Raw genomic sequence first — 16,812 nt, forward strand, 5'->3', positions numbered from 1 at the left:
TTCATCTGCATTTTAGGAAAATGTTTCTTTACAAAACTTCATTGATGCTTTGTTTCATCAAATATATCCTGTGTATCAGTAGGTCTGAGAGTTTGCCATGCAAATTGTGAGATAGGCAATCTTCTTCAGGTTCTAAAACCCTGGGTTCTTGCTCTCTTGTTTCTAAGGTTCTATCTGTTACAATATCTGTGTAATATGCCTACTTCAATGTGTATACATTTAACAAGAATTTATTACAACCAGCCATTATGGAGTACAGACTCTGGAGATTTAAAATTTGTATTGAACAGATTTGTGCTTTTTGCATTACTTCATGTTAATGTTGTTTACTTTCTGAGCATCTCTGCCTTAAACAAAAGCAAACAGGTTCTAAAGCTCATTTGTTTTATTACAGCAAGTTGGAATTGACAGAGGAGACATACCAGATCTCTCACAGGTAGATAAACCTATTATGTGTTTGTCAGTGCATGTATGTGTATTTTTAGGGTTGCATGATTAGAAATGCCATTATGGTACTCACTTAGGCATTATTGTGTACATTGTCACCAAGTTAGCTCTCAGTTTGTGATTAAATCCAAGCTCTGTCAGAGCCTGGCTTTTATATCCAGTGATCCTGTTGTAAAATATTTATAACATTTCTGTCATTCTCTAATTGAATTTTAAGATAACCTTATTTCTGTCATGCTTGAAGATGCAGTTTATATCTATGAGGTCACATAATGAAAGTCTTACATGACATTACAAAGCTGTGGCTTTTAGCAGCCTTGCTTTTGGCTATATGCCTATTGAAGTTAATGTGAAGGCTTGCAGAACATGCACAGAGAAATTACTTTAGATACAATTTCCTTCTTAGTGTCTCTTAAAACACCGACTGCTTCTGATTATCTGCGTGCTGTTTCCCAGCTGTTAATTTTAACATTTCTTGACTTATTTCAGTCCTTGCTGATAAATCATTGTGATGGAATAATGTCACGAGTAGAATACATCACCTTATACTTGAAGTCATTAAATATGTACAGAATGCCAAGAGGGGGTAAAAGTATTCAGAGCTGTTGTACCAGTTGCCCTACAATTGCATTGTCTGAAAATATTTGAACTATTGGTTTCTTCAAATGTATTCCCCAATGTCTCTCTTTGCAGGCACCGAGTAGCCTTCTTGATGCTTTGGAACAACATTTAGCTTCTCTGGAGGGGAAGAAAATCAAAGATTCCACAGCTGCAAGCAGGTGTTTATACGCTTGTCCTTTTGGACAATTGTCAAATCAAGTGTTAAATCAGGGTTTTTTTTTTTCCAATTTCATTGTAAATTAAGATTTGAGGAGGCTTCCTTAAAGGCACTGTATGAGCAATGATGGATTAGTAAGCTGTCATATCTTAAAACAGCTTCTTTCAGGTCAGCAGAACTAGAATCTAAGGAGCTGTAAGGGCCTCCTCTAGCATCCCTACTTACACTTTAGCATTTGATCCTGAACTTCTGAAGAGAAACTAAGTTTCTTTCATGTACTACCTGCAAATGTTCATTTTATATTAATAATTAGACTTCTGCAAGGTATGCAACATGAATAAATGCATGTTAGACTTTTACATCTCAGCTTTAATCCCTGTTTTGTCAAAAACAAGGACATGCTTCCAGGAAGTCCTTACATTAAGAATGAATTTTGAAAGTAATTGGAAGCGAAAGCCATATTACATAGCATGAAATTATTGTGCTTTCCAAAATACAGCAGAAAATATTGAAAAGTCCTCTCTACATGACTAATTTCATTGTTCAAATTTAACAAAGCATAATCTTCGGGTTAAGACTTGTAAAATTAAATAGCATTTCTTTATTGCATGTTCAAAAACTGAGGCAGTAATATTTTATGAGGTCATTATGGCAGTGACTATTAGGGCACTATTTTGTTTATTTCTAAAAATTAGAAATAATGCTAATTTTTAGACTATTTGCTTTCTTTTGTAAGATTACTCTGTTAAAAGTTAAAATTTTTTTTATGTCTTTTTGCATACTGTTAAACATGATGATAAATTACAAATTTCCTTTGGGATATACTGAGAGCATTGATAGTTTTTTCACTAAACCTGTTAAATTAGCAACAGTTTGAAATGGAGCCGAGATGATTGGAGATTGCTTAAAATGACATTATTTGTAGGAACACAGCAAACAGGAAAAGAGAAAAGGCTTCAAATGTGAATTTTGTGATGCAGTTTGGAGGGGAAGCATTTAAGGTGGAAAATCCAAAAGCCAGCAGAGTAGACTGCAAAATTTATGGGCATTTTTAATTTTGCATTTCATATGATGTCTCTTATTTAAACTTTTCACTTGTGCAGTGTAAGATTTAGCCAATGTTACACAGAGCTCATAAGGAGACTGGGTGGATACGAGCGAAGTGTTCTTCAGACGCTGCTATCACGTGTTGTCTGTTAACAGCCAGGTTTTCTCCTGTCCAATTACTGTAGGGCTACCACCCTTTCCAATGCAGTCTCTTCCCTTGCAAGCACTGGCCTGTCCCTCACAAAAGTGGATGAAAGGGAAAAACAAGCTGCGTTAGAGGAAGAACAGGCTCTCTTAAAAGCTTTAAAGGTAAGCATACAGAATTTTTAATTGAAAATGCTTTTCCTGTGTTCTTTTTGATAGCTTATTAGGATTCATAAAGAAGCAAAGGGGAAAACAGAGTTACTAATAATGAACATGTACTGTTGGCAAAGTGCTGGAAGTAGAATTGTGTGTACTTAGATGGTACAGCTTATGGAGGGTTTGTTAAAATAGTTTTCTGAAGCATTTGTGGCACCACTGACTCTTGTAATTACAAGTGGCAAACGCTAGTGTGTGGAATAAATGATTCTTTAGTTCTGCTTTATTTACCTCCAGTGTCATATACACAAATATTCAGATTTCTTATACTAGCTCATTTTCCCAACAGGAGCAACGTCTAAAAGAACTTGCAAAGAAGCCTCATACCTCTTTAACCACGGCAGCTTCTCCTGTGTCAACTGCAGCAGGAAGCATAATGACTACACCAGCCATTGATATTTTTTCTACCCCTAGCTCCTCTAACAGGTATGCTGAATCCTCCACTGGGAGATGTGCTGCCGCAAGGGTTTCCTCTAAACTTCTGCCGCAGAGTGTATATTGCACAAGATTGGTTGGGTGTAGAGTACATTAGCAATGTGATAAGAAATTATAGTGAAGCTGATGGGAAAACAGCCTATAGCAATAAATAACATAAAACTGTGTTCTCATCTGTTTGCAGATGTTTCTGGTATAAACTGACTGCTGACAGCCCTTGTAGCTGTTATTAGTCCGTAAGCCAGATGATTGGAACTGTAAAACACACATGCTTTGTCCCCAAGGAATATTACAAGTAAATTTGAGAAGTCAAATAAAAATTCTGGTTGAGAAGTCATAAATAAAATACATTTCTAGATATTTAAAGGTAGAATGGCAAATATTCTGGCTAGTTTTTCTGAAAAAGAAAAGCCTGAAACAGGGTTTGAAATGAGAGGCAGGCCTTGTGTTTTATCTGGAACATTTCTGCAAGGACCTACAAAGAAAATGCAAGGGTACTCACTGCATGCTAATCCGGTCTTTGACTAACAGGAGCTGTTGGTATGAGCAAGTGTGTGATCTTATTCTGTAAAATACCTGTCAAACTAAGCAGCAGCAGAAGGTACAGTGCTTTTATCAGTATAGAAGGAATCCACGCTCTGAAGTCATATTTTTTGCTTTGAGCCTGATCCTAAACCTGAAGGGATTGCTTAGTTGTTCTGTTAGAGCTCACATAAGAATCCATTGCTCTTTTGACAGCTTTCTTTCCCATTAGAAAGCTATTGCAGGAAATTACTTGACACCAAATATGTGCTAAATAGCCGAGTCACATATAAGAAGCTAGAGAATCTGTCCGTGTTAGTAACAGACTTCCTGGTAAAAATATTTTTTTAAATTGCTTTTTAGAGGTCAGAAAACTTGTAATGGGTGTGTGCTGTGAACTTGAGTATCTGATCTTGTTTCTTAAGAGGTCTGACACATAGAAACATCTGATAAATCTTTAAACAGATAGAAATGCTGCATAGTGAGGACAAGAGTGTTTTCTTGTAAAAAAAACCCCAAATGCTAGTTTTTCTTGTTCAAATTTCCTTGCTGGAAGAATGATTGTTATGAGCAAAGAACAGATTTTAAAGCAGGAGTTGTCATGAAGGGGATATGCTGGGTCAGAAGTTCAGTGGCTTGCTGTTAGATGCAATGTGTCTGTTTAATCCCTGTCATTATCTTGAACAAGCTTTACTTTTAAAATTATCTTGATTCAGCTGCTCACATTACAGGGCAGTGCCAGACCATGCTGCTTTTTAATAGGAGCAGTAGTGGCAAAATGTGATTTTAATTACTGCTGAAATGAATCATGCAATACCAAAAACTGTGAATTATGCAAGTGATTGGGTGAGCAAGAAAATATACAGAGATCTAGGATGTCACTACTAGCCATTAAACTCTTGTGCTGGTCTCATTTAGAGAGATGTTTGGATGTCACAGTGATTCAGCTTCTGTGCATAGTAGAAGACATATGTGCAGATTTGGGTTCATTTCATGTCCTGAAAGTTTCTGGGAGAAGACCAGTAGTCTTTTTTTTTCTTTTGTTTTTTTCCCAAGACCTATTTAAAGTATAAAATGAACTCTCTGCAAGAGGATGAATTTTACTGTTCTTGTCTGACTCCTTAAATTAATGCAGCAGTTGTATATAAGCCTTCACTCTTAATTTCTACGTGATGTTATAAGATCTCAATTTGGTTTTGAATGGTCTAAAATATGCACTTAAATATGTTTTCATTCACATGCCTGATGTGTGATCAAGTGTTTCAAGGCCTCTTAGATTTTGCTTTCCCCAAAGGTCTTTAGTAGCTCGTGGTTGTGACGTAGTTTCTCAGCAGTGATTATAGGGGAAAGATGGGAGTTGTGGAATTTAGAGTAATACTTCGGTGGTGCAGCCCATTAGAGTTGATTTTGACTGTCTTTTTTTTGTTGTATTATAGAGTTTTCATGAGGTGACTTTAAAAGTTGATGAAGAGTTCTGAATATAACATCTAGCCTGGTGCTGGACTGTCAGGACACCTGTCTTTGTCTTGGACAGCTTTGAGAAGAGTCCCTTGGCATAACATACAACTTACCTTGCTAAATTAACACTTTCTTACAGAATTGAAAAATGGAGCTCACCAGCCCTTCTGATTTTGGCTCAATTTTATCCATTTTATAATAACCATTTTGTAACAAAGCTTTCATTACTGTTGACAGTGGCTAGTATTTGTCTATGTTGAAAACTGTGATGTAGTTCAAACAGTTGTATTAATTTATCTTTGTAGCACCTCAAAGCTGCCAAATGATCTGCTTGATTTGCAGCCAACTTTTCATCCGTCTGTACATCCTATGTCAGCTGCTCCACAAGTAGGAAGTACCTGGGGAGGTAAGAATTCTGAGTGGGATTAAGGTTCTAATTGCTATGGCCATGTTCCTGTACATGTTGCCCCCCTAATAGGGGGCTATTTCCTCCTTAAAGAGAGAGATCTTAAGATATTACAAGTGCATAAAGGGATGAGAAAAAGTAAAATATGTGTATAGATAAAAATAATGTAGCAGTGTGTGGTGATTCTAACTTTTTTATGTGTTTTCTTATTAGCAAAGTTACTTTAATTGTTGATGACCTCTGCCAGCCTCATAACTGCTCTCTTCAAGATTCACATAGCCAGCTGCAGAAACGTAGCTGTTTAGAAGTCAGATCAGTGAAGATGTCAAAAGAGGCATTCTGTGCTGCAAACACAGGAATATGAATTCAAAACCATTTTAATACATATTTTAAATTTTGTCCAATATTAAATCAAATTTGTTGGCGGTGATAATGCAGAACTTGGATGAAGCCTGAAAGGAGGCACTTGTGACAACTGTGCATAGAAAGAAAGGCTAGAGTTAGTTACTGAAATAATGTTTCTCTTTACAAATTCTCTGCTGTATTTCATTTAACTTCAACAGCAAATCAGCTAAAAGCTGTGGTTGGACCTCTTAAGTGAGAGACAAAATTTATATTCTTCTCTCTGAAATGTGCTCCAGAACACCCAAATTTTCATTCTGCCCAGTTTTTAGGATGGACTGAATAAGCTGAAATGATCTTATTGGTACAGTCAAGTTCACAAACCAAGGGGTCAAACAAGAGAGTTCTAGAAAGTCATGAATTTTCCTTCAAGTTTGGTCTGAGTATTGGAGCATTTTGATGTTTACTCCAAGTTCTTGGCTGCTTGGCAGTGTTCCAGAATAATTCAGATACAGCATTGTATTGCCAATATAACTGTTGGTTATCCTGGTGGAGGATTAAAGAGCTTTATTACAGAGGGAGAGGGAGGTTGTGTTGGTTTATTTTTCTATATAAATGACGCTTAATAAAATAGTAAACTCCTGAACCATGTGGCTATTTCCAGATTATTTTTTTCTAAACTAGATGCTTGCAAAAATGTTTTATTTTATGATGCGAAAAATTGGGAGTTGCTGCTTCACGAAGTTTCATAGGCATCAGAACAACCCTGTTCTAAATTTTTACTTCCCTATTTCTTTTTATGAGCTATAGCTCTTCTTAACATCTTTCCAGCTATCTAATGTGTCTTCATAATAAGCTGTGTATGTATTCTCCTTTCCTATTTACTTTTTGCTGTGTACTTTGTTTTCTGTACCTTCTCACATTTGTTTGTAGGGAAATACAATTTTGAGTGAGGAAGGCACAACTAATATATGTGGCAGCTTCTAAAATAAATGAGTAGTTTACTTGTTCTTTAGTTCTGCTGAGCAAAGCATCTTTGGAGAAAGACATAGCAAGGAGTGTATGAAGTTAGGCATACAAATTTCAGTGCTATAATAGGCTTAGAGTTTAGAAATGAAGAAAAATGGTTTGGCTCATCTTGATTGCTTTCTGCACAATACCTTCTGTTTCAGCTTGTCCTGTTTGTTTCATGTGTGAGATATGAAAGGGGAACTATCTGCCTCTCAAAGGTCACATCACAATTTAGCATTTCTTCATGAACCTGAAAGTTGAGCCTGAAAGTCTGTGTTTTTTTCAATGTTGTGTTGCTCGTGGTATGAGTCTTCAGTACTAGTCGTTGATATTTCTGCTTACTATCAACACATTTCTAAATACTTATAAGAAATACTTATAAGAGTTAATTAACTATACAGATTTTTTTATTGTCTGCTAAAGATTTAGGCTAAAATTCTATTTAGGCTAAATGGGATCACCATTTTTTGTGTTACCTTTCATCAAAAATCCCCAGCTCTTCAGCTTTACAGATATAAACACACTTCACACAGGTGAGGTAGATAAGAAGTGCTTTCCACATTTTACAGATGGGGAAATCTGAGCAGTTAACTGACTTGTCTGAAGTCATACGGCAAGTCAGTGGCAGAGCCAAGAATGGAACCTGAACTATTTCCAGTCCTGTGCTCTAACCACTGCACAGCATCCCTCCCTTAGGTAATTTTCTGACATGCTGATGTTTGTATTTGGTGTATATGGTGGCTTTGAGAAGAGTATCAGATCGGCTGAAATCAGTTACTGTTAAAAATTTTATGCAGAAGCTCTTAGGTGTGTAATAAAACAATAAATTGTTACAGAAGCATTATATTTCGGTCACTGCCTTTAGTTTTGTGCTTCCAAAAATGTAAAAACTAAGAAGGTTAAACTCCTGCGCAATGGATTTTCTGATGGTATATTTTCAGTTGACCTATTTCAGACTGTAGAAGATACCATTGAAAATCCTTTGTCATTTTGTTTTCAGACAAAGTACTTCTAACTGGATAACTTAAAGGTAGAAATTTGCAAATTTCAAGCTACTCTTTTAAATGCACTTAAATCATTAATGCCTAATGATAGCATGCAGGTGCAGAATGATTCCATTGACACAAACAGATGCCATTTGTATTCAAGGATGAAATTGGGCTTTAAAAACATTGAGGTGTTGCTGCCAGAATTGACAGCAATTTTTAAAACTTGAATATACAAGGATGTAAATTAGGGTTTAAAACCAAAATAATTTTTGGTTACTTTTGTTACTAGCATTTGCAGGTTCTGAGACTTGGACGAGATTGGACATGCTGGATAGAGTTAGAATTGGGTAGACAAGCCAGAAGAATCTGAGAAAGGTTTAAATTTCTGAGCAAATCTTGATAACCTAAAGTTGGATTATATTGTCTAACTAGTGAAAACACAGGAAGTTCCATATACAATCTTGGGAACTGGGAAGAGAAAGTAGTTTTTGGTTATTTTCTGGATGAGTGCATGTGTAAAATAATTTTAGTAGATGGTAGTTTCAGACAAATACAGTTAAAAACTTGTGCTTCTTAATTTCTTCCATATTGTTCTATCTGCACTATTTATTTGGGTTCTTTGGAGACCATTCCAGCTGTTTCTGGTATGTTTGCCAGCTATCAATTTGTACCTAAACTTCAGAAGCAAAACAAATGTATCAGTGTGGAAATGAACATTTTGACCCATCTGTTTGAATTTTTTCCACTTATATATATAAAGAGAACCAATAAAATAAGTAGAACGTGAAGCAGCAACAGAAAGAGCAAGGAAGAACTGATGAACAGATAATCTGCCCCATTTTTGTTGACAGATTTGTTTATTCTACATCTTTAAAAATGGCATTCAAAGCAGAAAGCAGTTTTCAGGAGTAGCTGAAACAAGGACTTAGCTTCAGGCAGCTGGCTGATTGGCACGTCCAGTATAGAAAACATCATGAGGCAATATGTAATTTTGTATTTGTGTTGTATATTACAAATATTATATCAGCTTATTCTGCTTATCTTTTATTCAGTGTTGGACACTGTCATTTTGCTGACTGAATGATTTAGGAAAAGGTCTTTTAAGGTATTTCACGCGTTCTTGCAACATACCCAAGCAATTTGGGGAAAAGTCAGGTCTTAGCTAATAACATATCTTGAGCTTGCAGCAAATCAAAGCATGCTTTGAGACTGCAAAGGATAACGTAGTTATTTTGTTTCCATTAGGACTTTTCTGTAACTGAGCACACTATGGAGCTGTGTGGGACTTACAGCTAAGAATCAGGAGGTCAGATTCAGGGAGAGAAAATAATTTACACTTCAAAACTGCTTCACGCAGCACGATAGTATTTACAAGAGTTATGGATAAATGCATAAACTGGCCAGGTTAAAAAAAAAAAAGAAGGCCAAGAACTGAAGTATTTAACACATCTTTCCTATAATTATTATTCAGAAATTTCTCTGTAGTGGCTTTGTCTAGAAGATGAAGCTGCAGTTCTAGGCATAATGATAAGTAAGACTAGATACAACCCTTGCTGATCTCACCTAGTGAGTTCTTAAATTTTCCATCAAGGGTTCACGGGCTCTGAAACCAGACAGCTAAACCACAGTTCCTTCAGTGAACAAGTGTTATAGCTGCCTTCTCTATCCTGTTTATCTGTTAGATTCTGAATTACAGGAATACTTGAGCTTGGCAACTGCATCCATTCTCAGGAAACCTTGAAACTATATGCCTTGGGAAGTCAATTGTATGGGTCCATGTTTCCTTCATTCCAATACAGTCTGACAGTTTTTTAGTAAGGAACATTTTCCTCATTATGGCTTAGTGTCTGTTGTCTGTAAAAGCAGAGCAGTCCTTTGCTTGCTTGCAGGTAACAGCATACCCACAGTAAGCTGCTGTTCCTGATGCCCCAGGTACCAAGGAAAGTGCTTATGTCCTGTATGTTACCTTAGTATAATCATAGCTCTTGGAAATTTCGTGATGCTCAGTAACAGAAAAATCCATAAACACAGTTTGGAGAAAGAGAAATCCAGCTCAGTTTGTTTTGTTAAGGTTTGTAAAGTTGTCTTGAGGATGTTATTGCATTGAATCCTCTGGTAGCACCTTGGGTTCTGTAGAGCAGACAGGCATCCTCTGCTCCAGAGACTTTGTTGCAAATGTCAGAACATGACTGTGAGAAACAGAAAGTGATTTTGTTTAAAGAGGAATAACATAGTTAATTTCAGTCTAAAACACAGGAAGAAGCACAGTTTAGAAGGTGGTGTTAATAATTTGAAAATTTAAAAAGAGGAAATTAGTAGCTAGTATCTGCAGTCCTGGACAACTTGAAAGTGAGATAAATAGCTAGGTCATCCCAAGCTTAAGAGATGTCAGGAGAAAACTAAATCCATTTCCCTTTTCTTCTTTCTCTTGCTCTCTGGAATTGAACAGATCCTTTTTCTGCTACTGTTGATAGTGTTGATGATGCCATTCCAAACCTAAATCCTTTCCTTACAAAAACTAACGATGCTGCTCATCTGTCTGTGTCTTCTGATGCATCTACTTTCACCAGTAGGACACCCACACATGAAATATTTGTTGGTAAAGTACCATTTTAAACTAATTTCCTGTTTCCTAAACATTTAACATTATTTTAGTTTCTAAAATATACTTTTGCAGCCTTTCAGAAAATAAAAGCTGGTCATTTGGGGCTGATACTGTGCTATGTTAGGATTTGATTTAGTAGCTCTACAATAAAAATGGTGTTAAAATCCTTTCTTGGGTGCCTAGATGGGATTCTAACCTGATGTAAAGAAATAGTTAGAGCAGTTGCTTGAATGCAGTTTTAGAATCTCTTGTACTTGGGAATTTTAAGATAAAATGCTGCATATGCCTGAGAAAGAAAAGAAAATGCTGTTACTTCCTCCGGTTGAAATGCTCTTTTAAACAAAGGAGTCTAATCTGATTTTTTTTTTGATAGTTGAAGTTTTTGCCCCAGTCATGTAGTCATTAAGAAAGCTGATGCAATGATGTGCAAAGTCATGCACATATGATGCATAATCTACTCAGACTGTTTACCTATGGGGCCATAAACTAATAACTCATCTGTTAAAAGCTGTTCATATCTTACTTGGGGGATGGTTCAGCATGGATGTCTCACTAGAAATCCCTCCAACATTTGTGTTGGTGTAGCTCTAGAGTAATTAAATTACTTTTCAATATGAAGATTTAGTTTGTTTTCATAGATGAAAAATCACTTAATTACGTGTCAGTTCTGTTAAACAAAGCAAGTTTAAAGACAGTTGTACACCACAGGTTGTATTTATGCTGGTTGAAGCTCACTAGAATTGGTAAAATTAAAATACAGACTGCTAGAACAAAGAGGGGTTTTTAATACCTCTGCTACTTGTTCACAGAGGTAAAACAAAGGGATTATCTCTCAAAAGATATTCATACTACCTATACCTTGTCAACTTAACTAATTAGTTTCCTAGCCTGTCTGTCTTTATTGGAAAGACAAAACAGGAAAGATAAATGTATCTTTAAATATATATAAAATACTTTTAGTTGGTACTGCTATGTGATAATCTGTCTTTCCCATGCTTCAATGAGATTGTTATGGGTCATGTAAATATAGAATGATTATTTGAAATACAGCTGGTTTTTTTAATAGGATGGTTATTTAGTCAGGTTTGTTTTCTCTGTCTAGCTTGTTCTGCAGTCACATGAAAAGTTGCAGCGATGCAGAGCTATGAACAAGGACCCTGGTGGGCTTTTGTCGTGCTTGCTGGTCTTTGCAGTATTTATCACAAGACAGCTCTGAAGTCACTGGAAATGGATGGCATTGATATTACATTCCCTTCCAGTGTCTCATGCTCTCAGAATATATCTAGAACCAGAGGGTGGCCTCCTGAGAGATTGATGTGGGACATGTAGATGCAGTTTTAGCCGTAGCACGATCAAGGTGCTACAATAATGTGAATGTGGATTTAAAATAACTCTTTCTGGTTCTTTAGATCGTTACAATCCATTTACTCAACTAAATCCCTTTGTGGCAAGCAAATATGAATATACTTCAGGTATAAGAAAAATGCCTTGAAACTTTTACACTCATTTCCTCCGAGGGTGTAAAACATGGCATTTGATTGGGAAAAAAAAAAAGATCCTAATATAGCTGTTCCTTTGAAACTGTGCTTTCCCCTTTTTATGTTAGAGATTGTGTAAACTTGTTTCTTACTGTCTGTCTGATGTGTATTGATTTCATTCCATTGGTTCTATGTTATTAGACTATATGTGGATTTATAGACTGATGTGAAATTAAAATTCTGAATAGCATTGTATCTTGGTTCTCTTTCTGTAACACTCCCTCTTCTCCTTTCCTGGCTTTCTCTCTTGTGTGATACTCCTTATCAGATTCTTTTTGTGGTCCTCAAGCTTATCCTAATGCTTCTCATTTCTGCAATGAGCCTTCTTCTGTAGCTGGTCTATTTGGAGGTAGGTAATGGGATGATACAGCCTTACCACACACACAGAAGTTTGAATGTGTTGTGTGTCTAGAACTAGTAGGCATGTTGCTGACTACAGAAGTGCCTTGTTTTAGTGGCTCCAACTATAATTCATGTACTTGTGCACATGAAAACCTGCATGTCTGCCAGGTGTGTGGTCACAAATGGTATAAATTTTTTCAGTTTCTGCCACACTAAGGCTTATTTAGTCTAAACATGAAATGAGTATCTCCCCATTTCAGGATCTCTCGTAGTTTGCTTGTTGCTACATACCACACAAAAGACATGCATGTTTATAAGTAGCTTCTCATCTTGCTCTACCTCCTTGTTTTTAAAATAAAGGGATTGGGATGTTCGTGCTGCTTATGGCAATTTTGTTGATATAGTACTCTTAACAGTGCACTAAACTAGTGTTAAGCTTTGCAACAGAACAGGACAAAGAGGTCTCTGCTGCACTGAAGTACTGGCTAATCATTTGTGCAGCTGTGTCACGTCTGTGTAGTAGCCCCATACTGGTGCTGATTCTGGAACACTGTCCTGATAGTTGCTAGAGAGACTGTGGGCTGTGACAGGTTATAATCTGTCCAAACCAGGTTGAGCAGGGTGTGTAAACATTGCTGCAGTGCAAGGCTTAGGAATACCTTCAGTAAATGGTTTGTGGAAGGCTTAGTTCTTAAAAGCCCCATCAAGTTGCATTTTGGTTTAGTATCTTTGCATAAAAACCAGTGAGCGTCATTTAAAAAAAAGGTTAAATGCTAAAAATTACTGTTCCCTTTGTTCCATATTAAAAAAAGCAGGATTATTTGTTTCTGTCAAGTCTTGATGCTCAAAGAAGCTCCATTAAAAATACTGACCTTTGCACCTTTCAAAATATCCTTGTTAAACAAACTGCCCTGAGTTGGTGATTGATATCAAGAGTAGGATTTGATGTTTCTCAGGGGCTGATTCAAAGGAGTCCTGTGTATTGTTTTGTCTTGGAGATGGTCTCACCTTCTTAGTTTCATAAAACTTGAAACTTCAAAAATGTGAGAGTAGGAAACTCACCACATTTTGGTTGGGGCTGATTGCTAAAGCAAAATATGAGCTATTGTAAGTCAGGTTTTCTATTGGTACAGGCACGGTTTTAAGAGTTGCAGGACATCCCATCAAAGGAATTCCTATCTGAAGTTCAGAGTCTCTGAAATGGCTTGTTACAACTTGATGGTATACATGTCATAAAGATACTCATTTTGGTTTGTTGATTATTTACTCTCTCTTTTCCCACATTACTGCTTCCTATGTTTTGCTGTATGCATCTTACTTTGATTTGTTTTTAATGAAAATTACATTGTCTAAATTTTAGTGATGGAGTTAGGAGTCTTTTGTTCCTTAAAGACAAAAAGAAACAGGTAAGACAAAAAGAAACAGGGTTTTTTTCTGAAGCTTATGTTCAAGAATAACATCCTGTAGTTACTAATTTTTTCAGGTGAAATCTGACTGATTTCAGAAAAATAGTAAGATTGAAATGAGGTGCTGTCTCAGGAACCAAAATGAAATCCAAGAAGTTTTCTTTATCAGTTATTTTTACCCATTGCAGTGTTTTACTGCTGAAGTAGTTGTGATCCTTTCATTTCTCCATGTTATCATACTTCTTGTTAGAAACCAGAAGAGCTAATTTTCAAGGTGGTGGTGCTTTTTTTTTGTGCTTTTTATATAAAGCAATGATTACTTCTGTTATTGCCTGAATACCAAGGTGTTGCACATGCACGTGCTTGTGAGATCATATATAACATTAAAAAATACTATAAACAAATGGCTATTACCTTTATTATTGAATTATTGACTTAATGCTGCTGAACATCATATGCAATGCTTCATGCTGCAATAAATTTTCAGTGTTGAAAAATAATTGTGTATTTGAAGAACACTACAGACACATGGAAGACAAATAAGTAAGTTTGGACAGCACTAGGAGCTGGAATGTGGCTGTACGTCCCCATATCTTGCCATAATTTCTAGAAATTTGATTGAAAAACATGGTCAACTGCAAAATGTGTGTCCATAAATAGCTAAGAGCTATGAAAATTATTTGTGTTAAGTGTGTCTAATCAAAGGCATTACTAGTTCAGGCACCTTGGGATGATTTGGATCTTAGTCCAGTTGTATCTAACAGAATTGCTGGATTAATATAAACCACAGAGGAATAATCTTCAGTCAAATAATCTTGAAACAGATTCCACACTAGCCAGCTTCTTTTCCTGGAGAAGCATGGTGACATTTTCCTCAGTAATTTTATTGGAAGCATATGGTAAAAGAATAAGGAAGGTGTCCAGAGATTAAGTAATCGCAGGGGCACTGTCTTTTATAGCCTGTCTGTTCCGTTTTTTAGACAAAATCTTTCTTGGAGGAGTAACTTTGAATAAAGACCAAATAAACTGTTCAGTGTCAGGGTGTAATCTGGACTTTTGAGGTATTCCTGCAGTTGAGATCTTTCTGCAGTGCTGAAATATTTATTTGGCTTGTCTTGCATAAAGGTGGATTTATGGGAAATGCTGTATAAAAACATACAATTTGGTTTTTTTTTTCCCCCACAGGGTTCACTCCATCTCCTGTTGCTCAACCACAGCCATCAGCTGGCCTTAATGTTGACTTTGAGTCTGTGTTTGGAAACAAATCTTCTAATGTTGTCCCAGATTCTGGTGGTAAGATACTTGCTAAAATAAATAACCTATGTCCTTTCCTTTAATTTATTTTATTCTTGAGGTATAAATCTCTTAATATGTATTTACTTACACTACTGAGACAGAGTTTCAGATGAAGAAAAGAAAGCTGATTTTAAAAGGTCAGTAACAGCATTAATCAAATAATTTTTCGTTACAGACTATTTCTACACTGGTGAAATGTTTACACTGATTTCCCTCACTTAAATATTTTGTACATTAAAACTTCACACAGTGAACAGCCTTCATTTTTATATGCTGTGAGACAAAATTAAGTTTGTATTTGTAGAGTGTGCTTGGAAGAGGTAAAATATCATCTTCATTTTATGTATCTGCAACATGGATTTTGGCACTCCTTTGCCTCTTTTGATATTAAAATTGCTTCAGAAAATGATCAGTCAATACAGTTAATTTGGATTGAAGTCTTAGTGCTCTTTCTGTTCTTTTGAGCATCTGGAAAGTAGATATTTTCTGATATTTTGCATTATACTCTTGACATCAGATTTTTTTTCCTAAGCCATTGATTTGCTAAAAGCAATTAGATGTTTTTGTAAGATTGAAACATTTTACATATTTTTTCTTTGTTTTACGTTTTGACTGCTTTACAGTCACTATGAATCCATTCCATGTAAAGTTGTCCCATAGGTTAAACTGCTGAACTGAAATCTTATTTCCATAGTAAATATCTTTTTTATCAAGAGGCATAATAATTTTTGTCCTTCCTGTATAGGGTAGCATCACCAGGTTAAATTTTGTATTTTAGCCGTTGAGTTGACTTTGCTGTCTAATTGAATGTCATTACATTTGTGGGAGGCTTGTGCTTCAAATCACTTATGTTTCTCATTCAAAGGCTTTGATGAACTAGGTGGTCTCCTAAAACCAACAGTGGCCTCTCAAAACCAGAGTCTTCCAGTTGCCAAAGTACCGCCTAATAAATTAGTGTCAGATGATCTGGATTCATCTTTAGCCAATCTTGTAGGCAGTAAGTATGGAACCACTAACATCTAAATACTTACTGATTTCTTTTAAACAAACAGAATTTCAGTGGTCTCTTTTTCTCCCTTGTGACAGATTTGGGCATTGGAAATGGAACTACTAAAAAGTGAGTATGTTTAATCAGAAGTTGAGCATTTGGATTTTCATGATAGTAAATTTTCATGCATGTACGTGTTGAAACCTGTGCATACCAACATATAATGTTAGCCTTCAGAGCACATGTGGGATTGTACAAGGTGTAATGAATTGTTGGGAGCTGTTGGAAGGTGACTGATGACTGAGTGGCATTGACAGTAGCAGGCAAGGCGTTCTGTCTCTGATTCCTTTCAGACTTCTAGGTATATTAAAAAAGTAGTTCATCAAAATGTTTATTTGTAGTTGTTGCTTGTAGTCATAACACTCCTTAAATACTTGGTATGACCTGAGTGTGAGGAGAGTGATCTTAAAGATTGTGAAACTGCAACCTGGGTCTTGAGGCTGATCTTTAGACAAGTGAATTCTGAAGCAGGATGTGTGTATTTGAGGATAGTGAACATCTGCTCTAGCAGCAAAGTGGAGAAATGGAATTGACAAATTTCAAGTTTATTGGGACCATCTGTGCCAACTCTGAAATCATTCAGAAAGCTAATATGCTGTCTTGAAATCCAACTCAAATGTGTTGACCTGAATCAGATACACTAACTTACTTATTCTGGGCAACTTGACTGAGATGCTGAGGGGCTCATGCTGAACATTTTTTCTTTCTTGTCTGAGCTAAAACATGTTGTCATTAAATTTTTTATCAACCCCTCTGCTAAATGAGCTTCATTAATAATAGAA

The 16,812-nt window shown here is 36.1% G+C and overlaps 1 protein-coding gene across 9 annotated transcripts in view; it reads left to right on the forward strand.

Moving 5' to 3' along the window:
- PICALM (phosphatidylinositol binding clathrin assembly protein) overlaps window positions 1-16,812 on the forward strand; it is a 66,270-nt gene that overhangs the window by 34,620 nt on the left and 14,838 nt on the right. For 5 of the 9 annotated variants that reach the window (XM_041414247.1, XM_041414240.1, XM_041414241.1 and 2 more), the window contains exons 8-17: window positions 395-436; window positions 1,141-1,226; window positions 2,458-2,581; window positions 2,922-3,058; window positions 5,353-5,453; window positions 10,245-10,394; window positions 12,207-12,287; window positions 14,872-14,979; window positions 15,848-15,979; window positions 16,069-16,099. In XM_041414247.1, the coding sequence (XP_041270181.1) occupies window positions 395-436; window positions 1,141-1,226; window positions 2,458-2,581; window positions 2,922-3,058; window positions 5,353-5,453; window positions 10,245-10,394; window positions 12,207-12,287; window positions 14,872-14,979; window positions 15,848-15,979; window positions 16,069-16,099 (992 nt within the window). Of the gene's footprint in view, window positions 1-394; window positions 437-1,140; window positions 1,227-2,457; window positions 2,582-2,921; window positions 3,059-5,352; window positions 5,454-10,244; window positions 10,395-11,809; window positions 11,884-12,196; window positions 12,288-14,871; window positions 14,980-15,847; window positions 15,980-16,068; window positions 16,100-16,812 lie in introns of all 9 variants that reach the window. The other 4 variants (XM_041414244.1, XM_041414245.1, XM_041414246.1 and 1 more) reach the window with 2 other exon arrangements.

This window comes from Onychostruthus taczanowskii, unplaced genomic scaffold, assembly GCF_017590055.1.
Source record: "Onychostruthus taczanowskii isolate IOZ18803 unplaced genomic scaffold, ASM1759005v1 scaffold44, whole genome shotgun sequence".
NCBI classification, from domain to species: Eukaryota; Metazoa; Chordata; class Aves; order Passeriformes; family Passeridae; genus Onychostruthus; species Onychostruthus taczanowskii.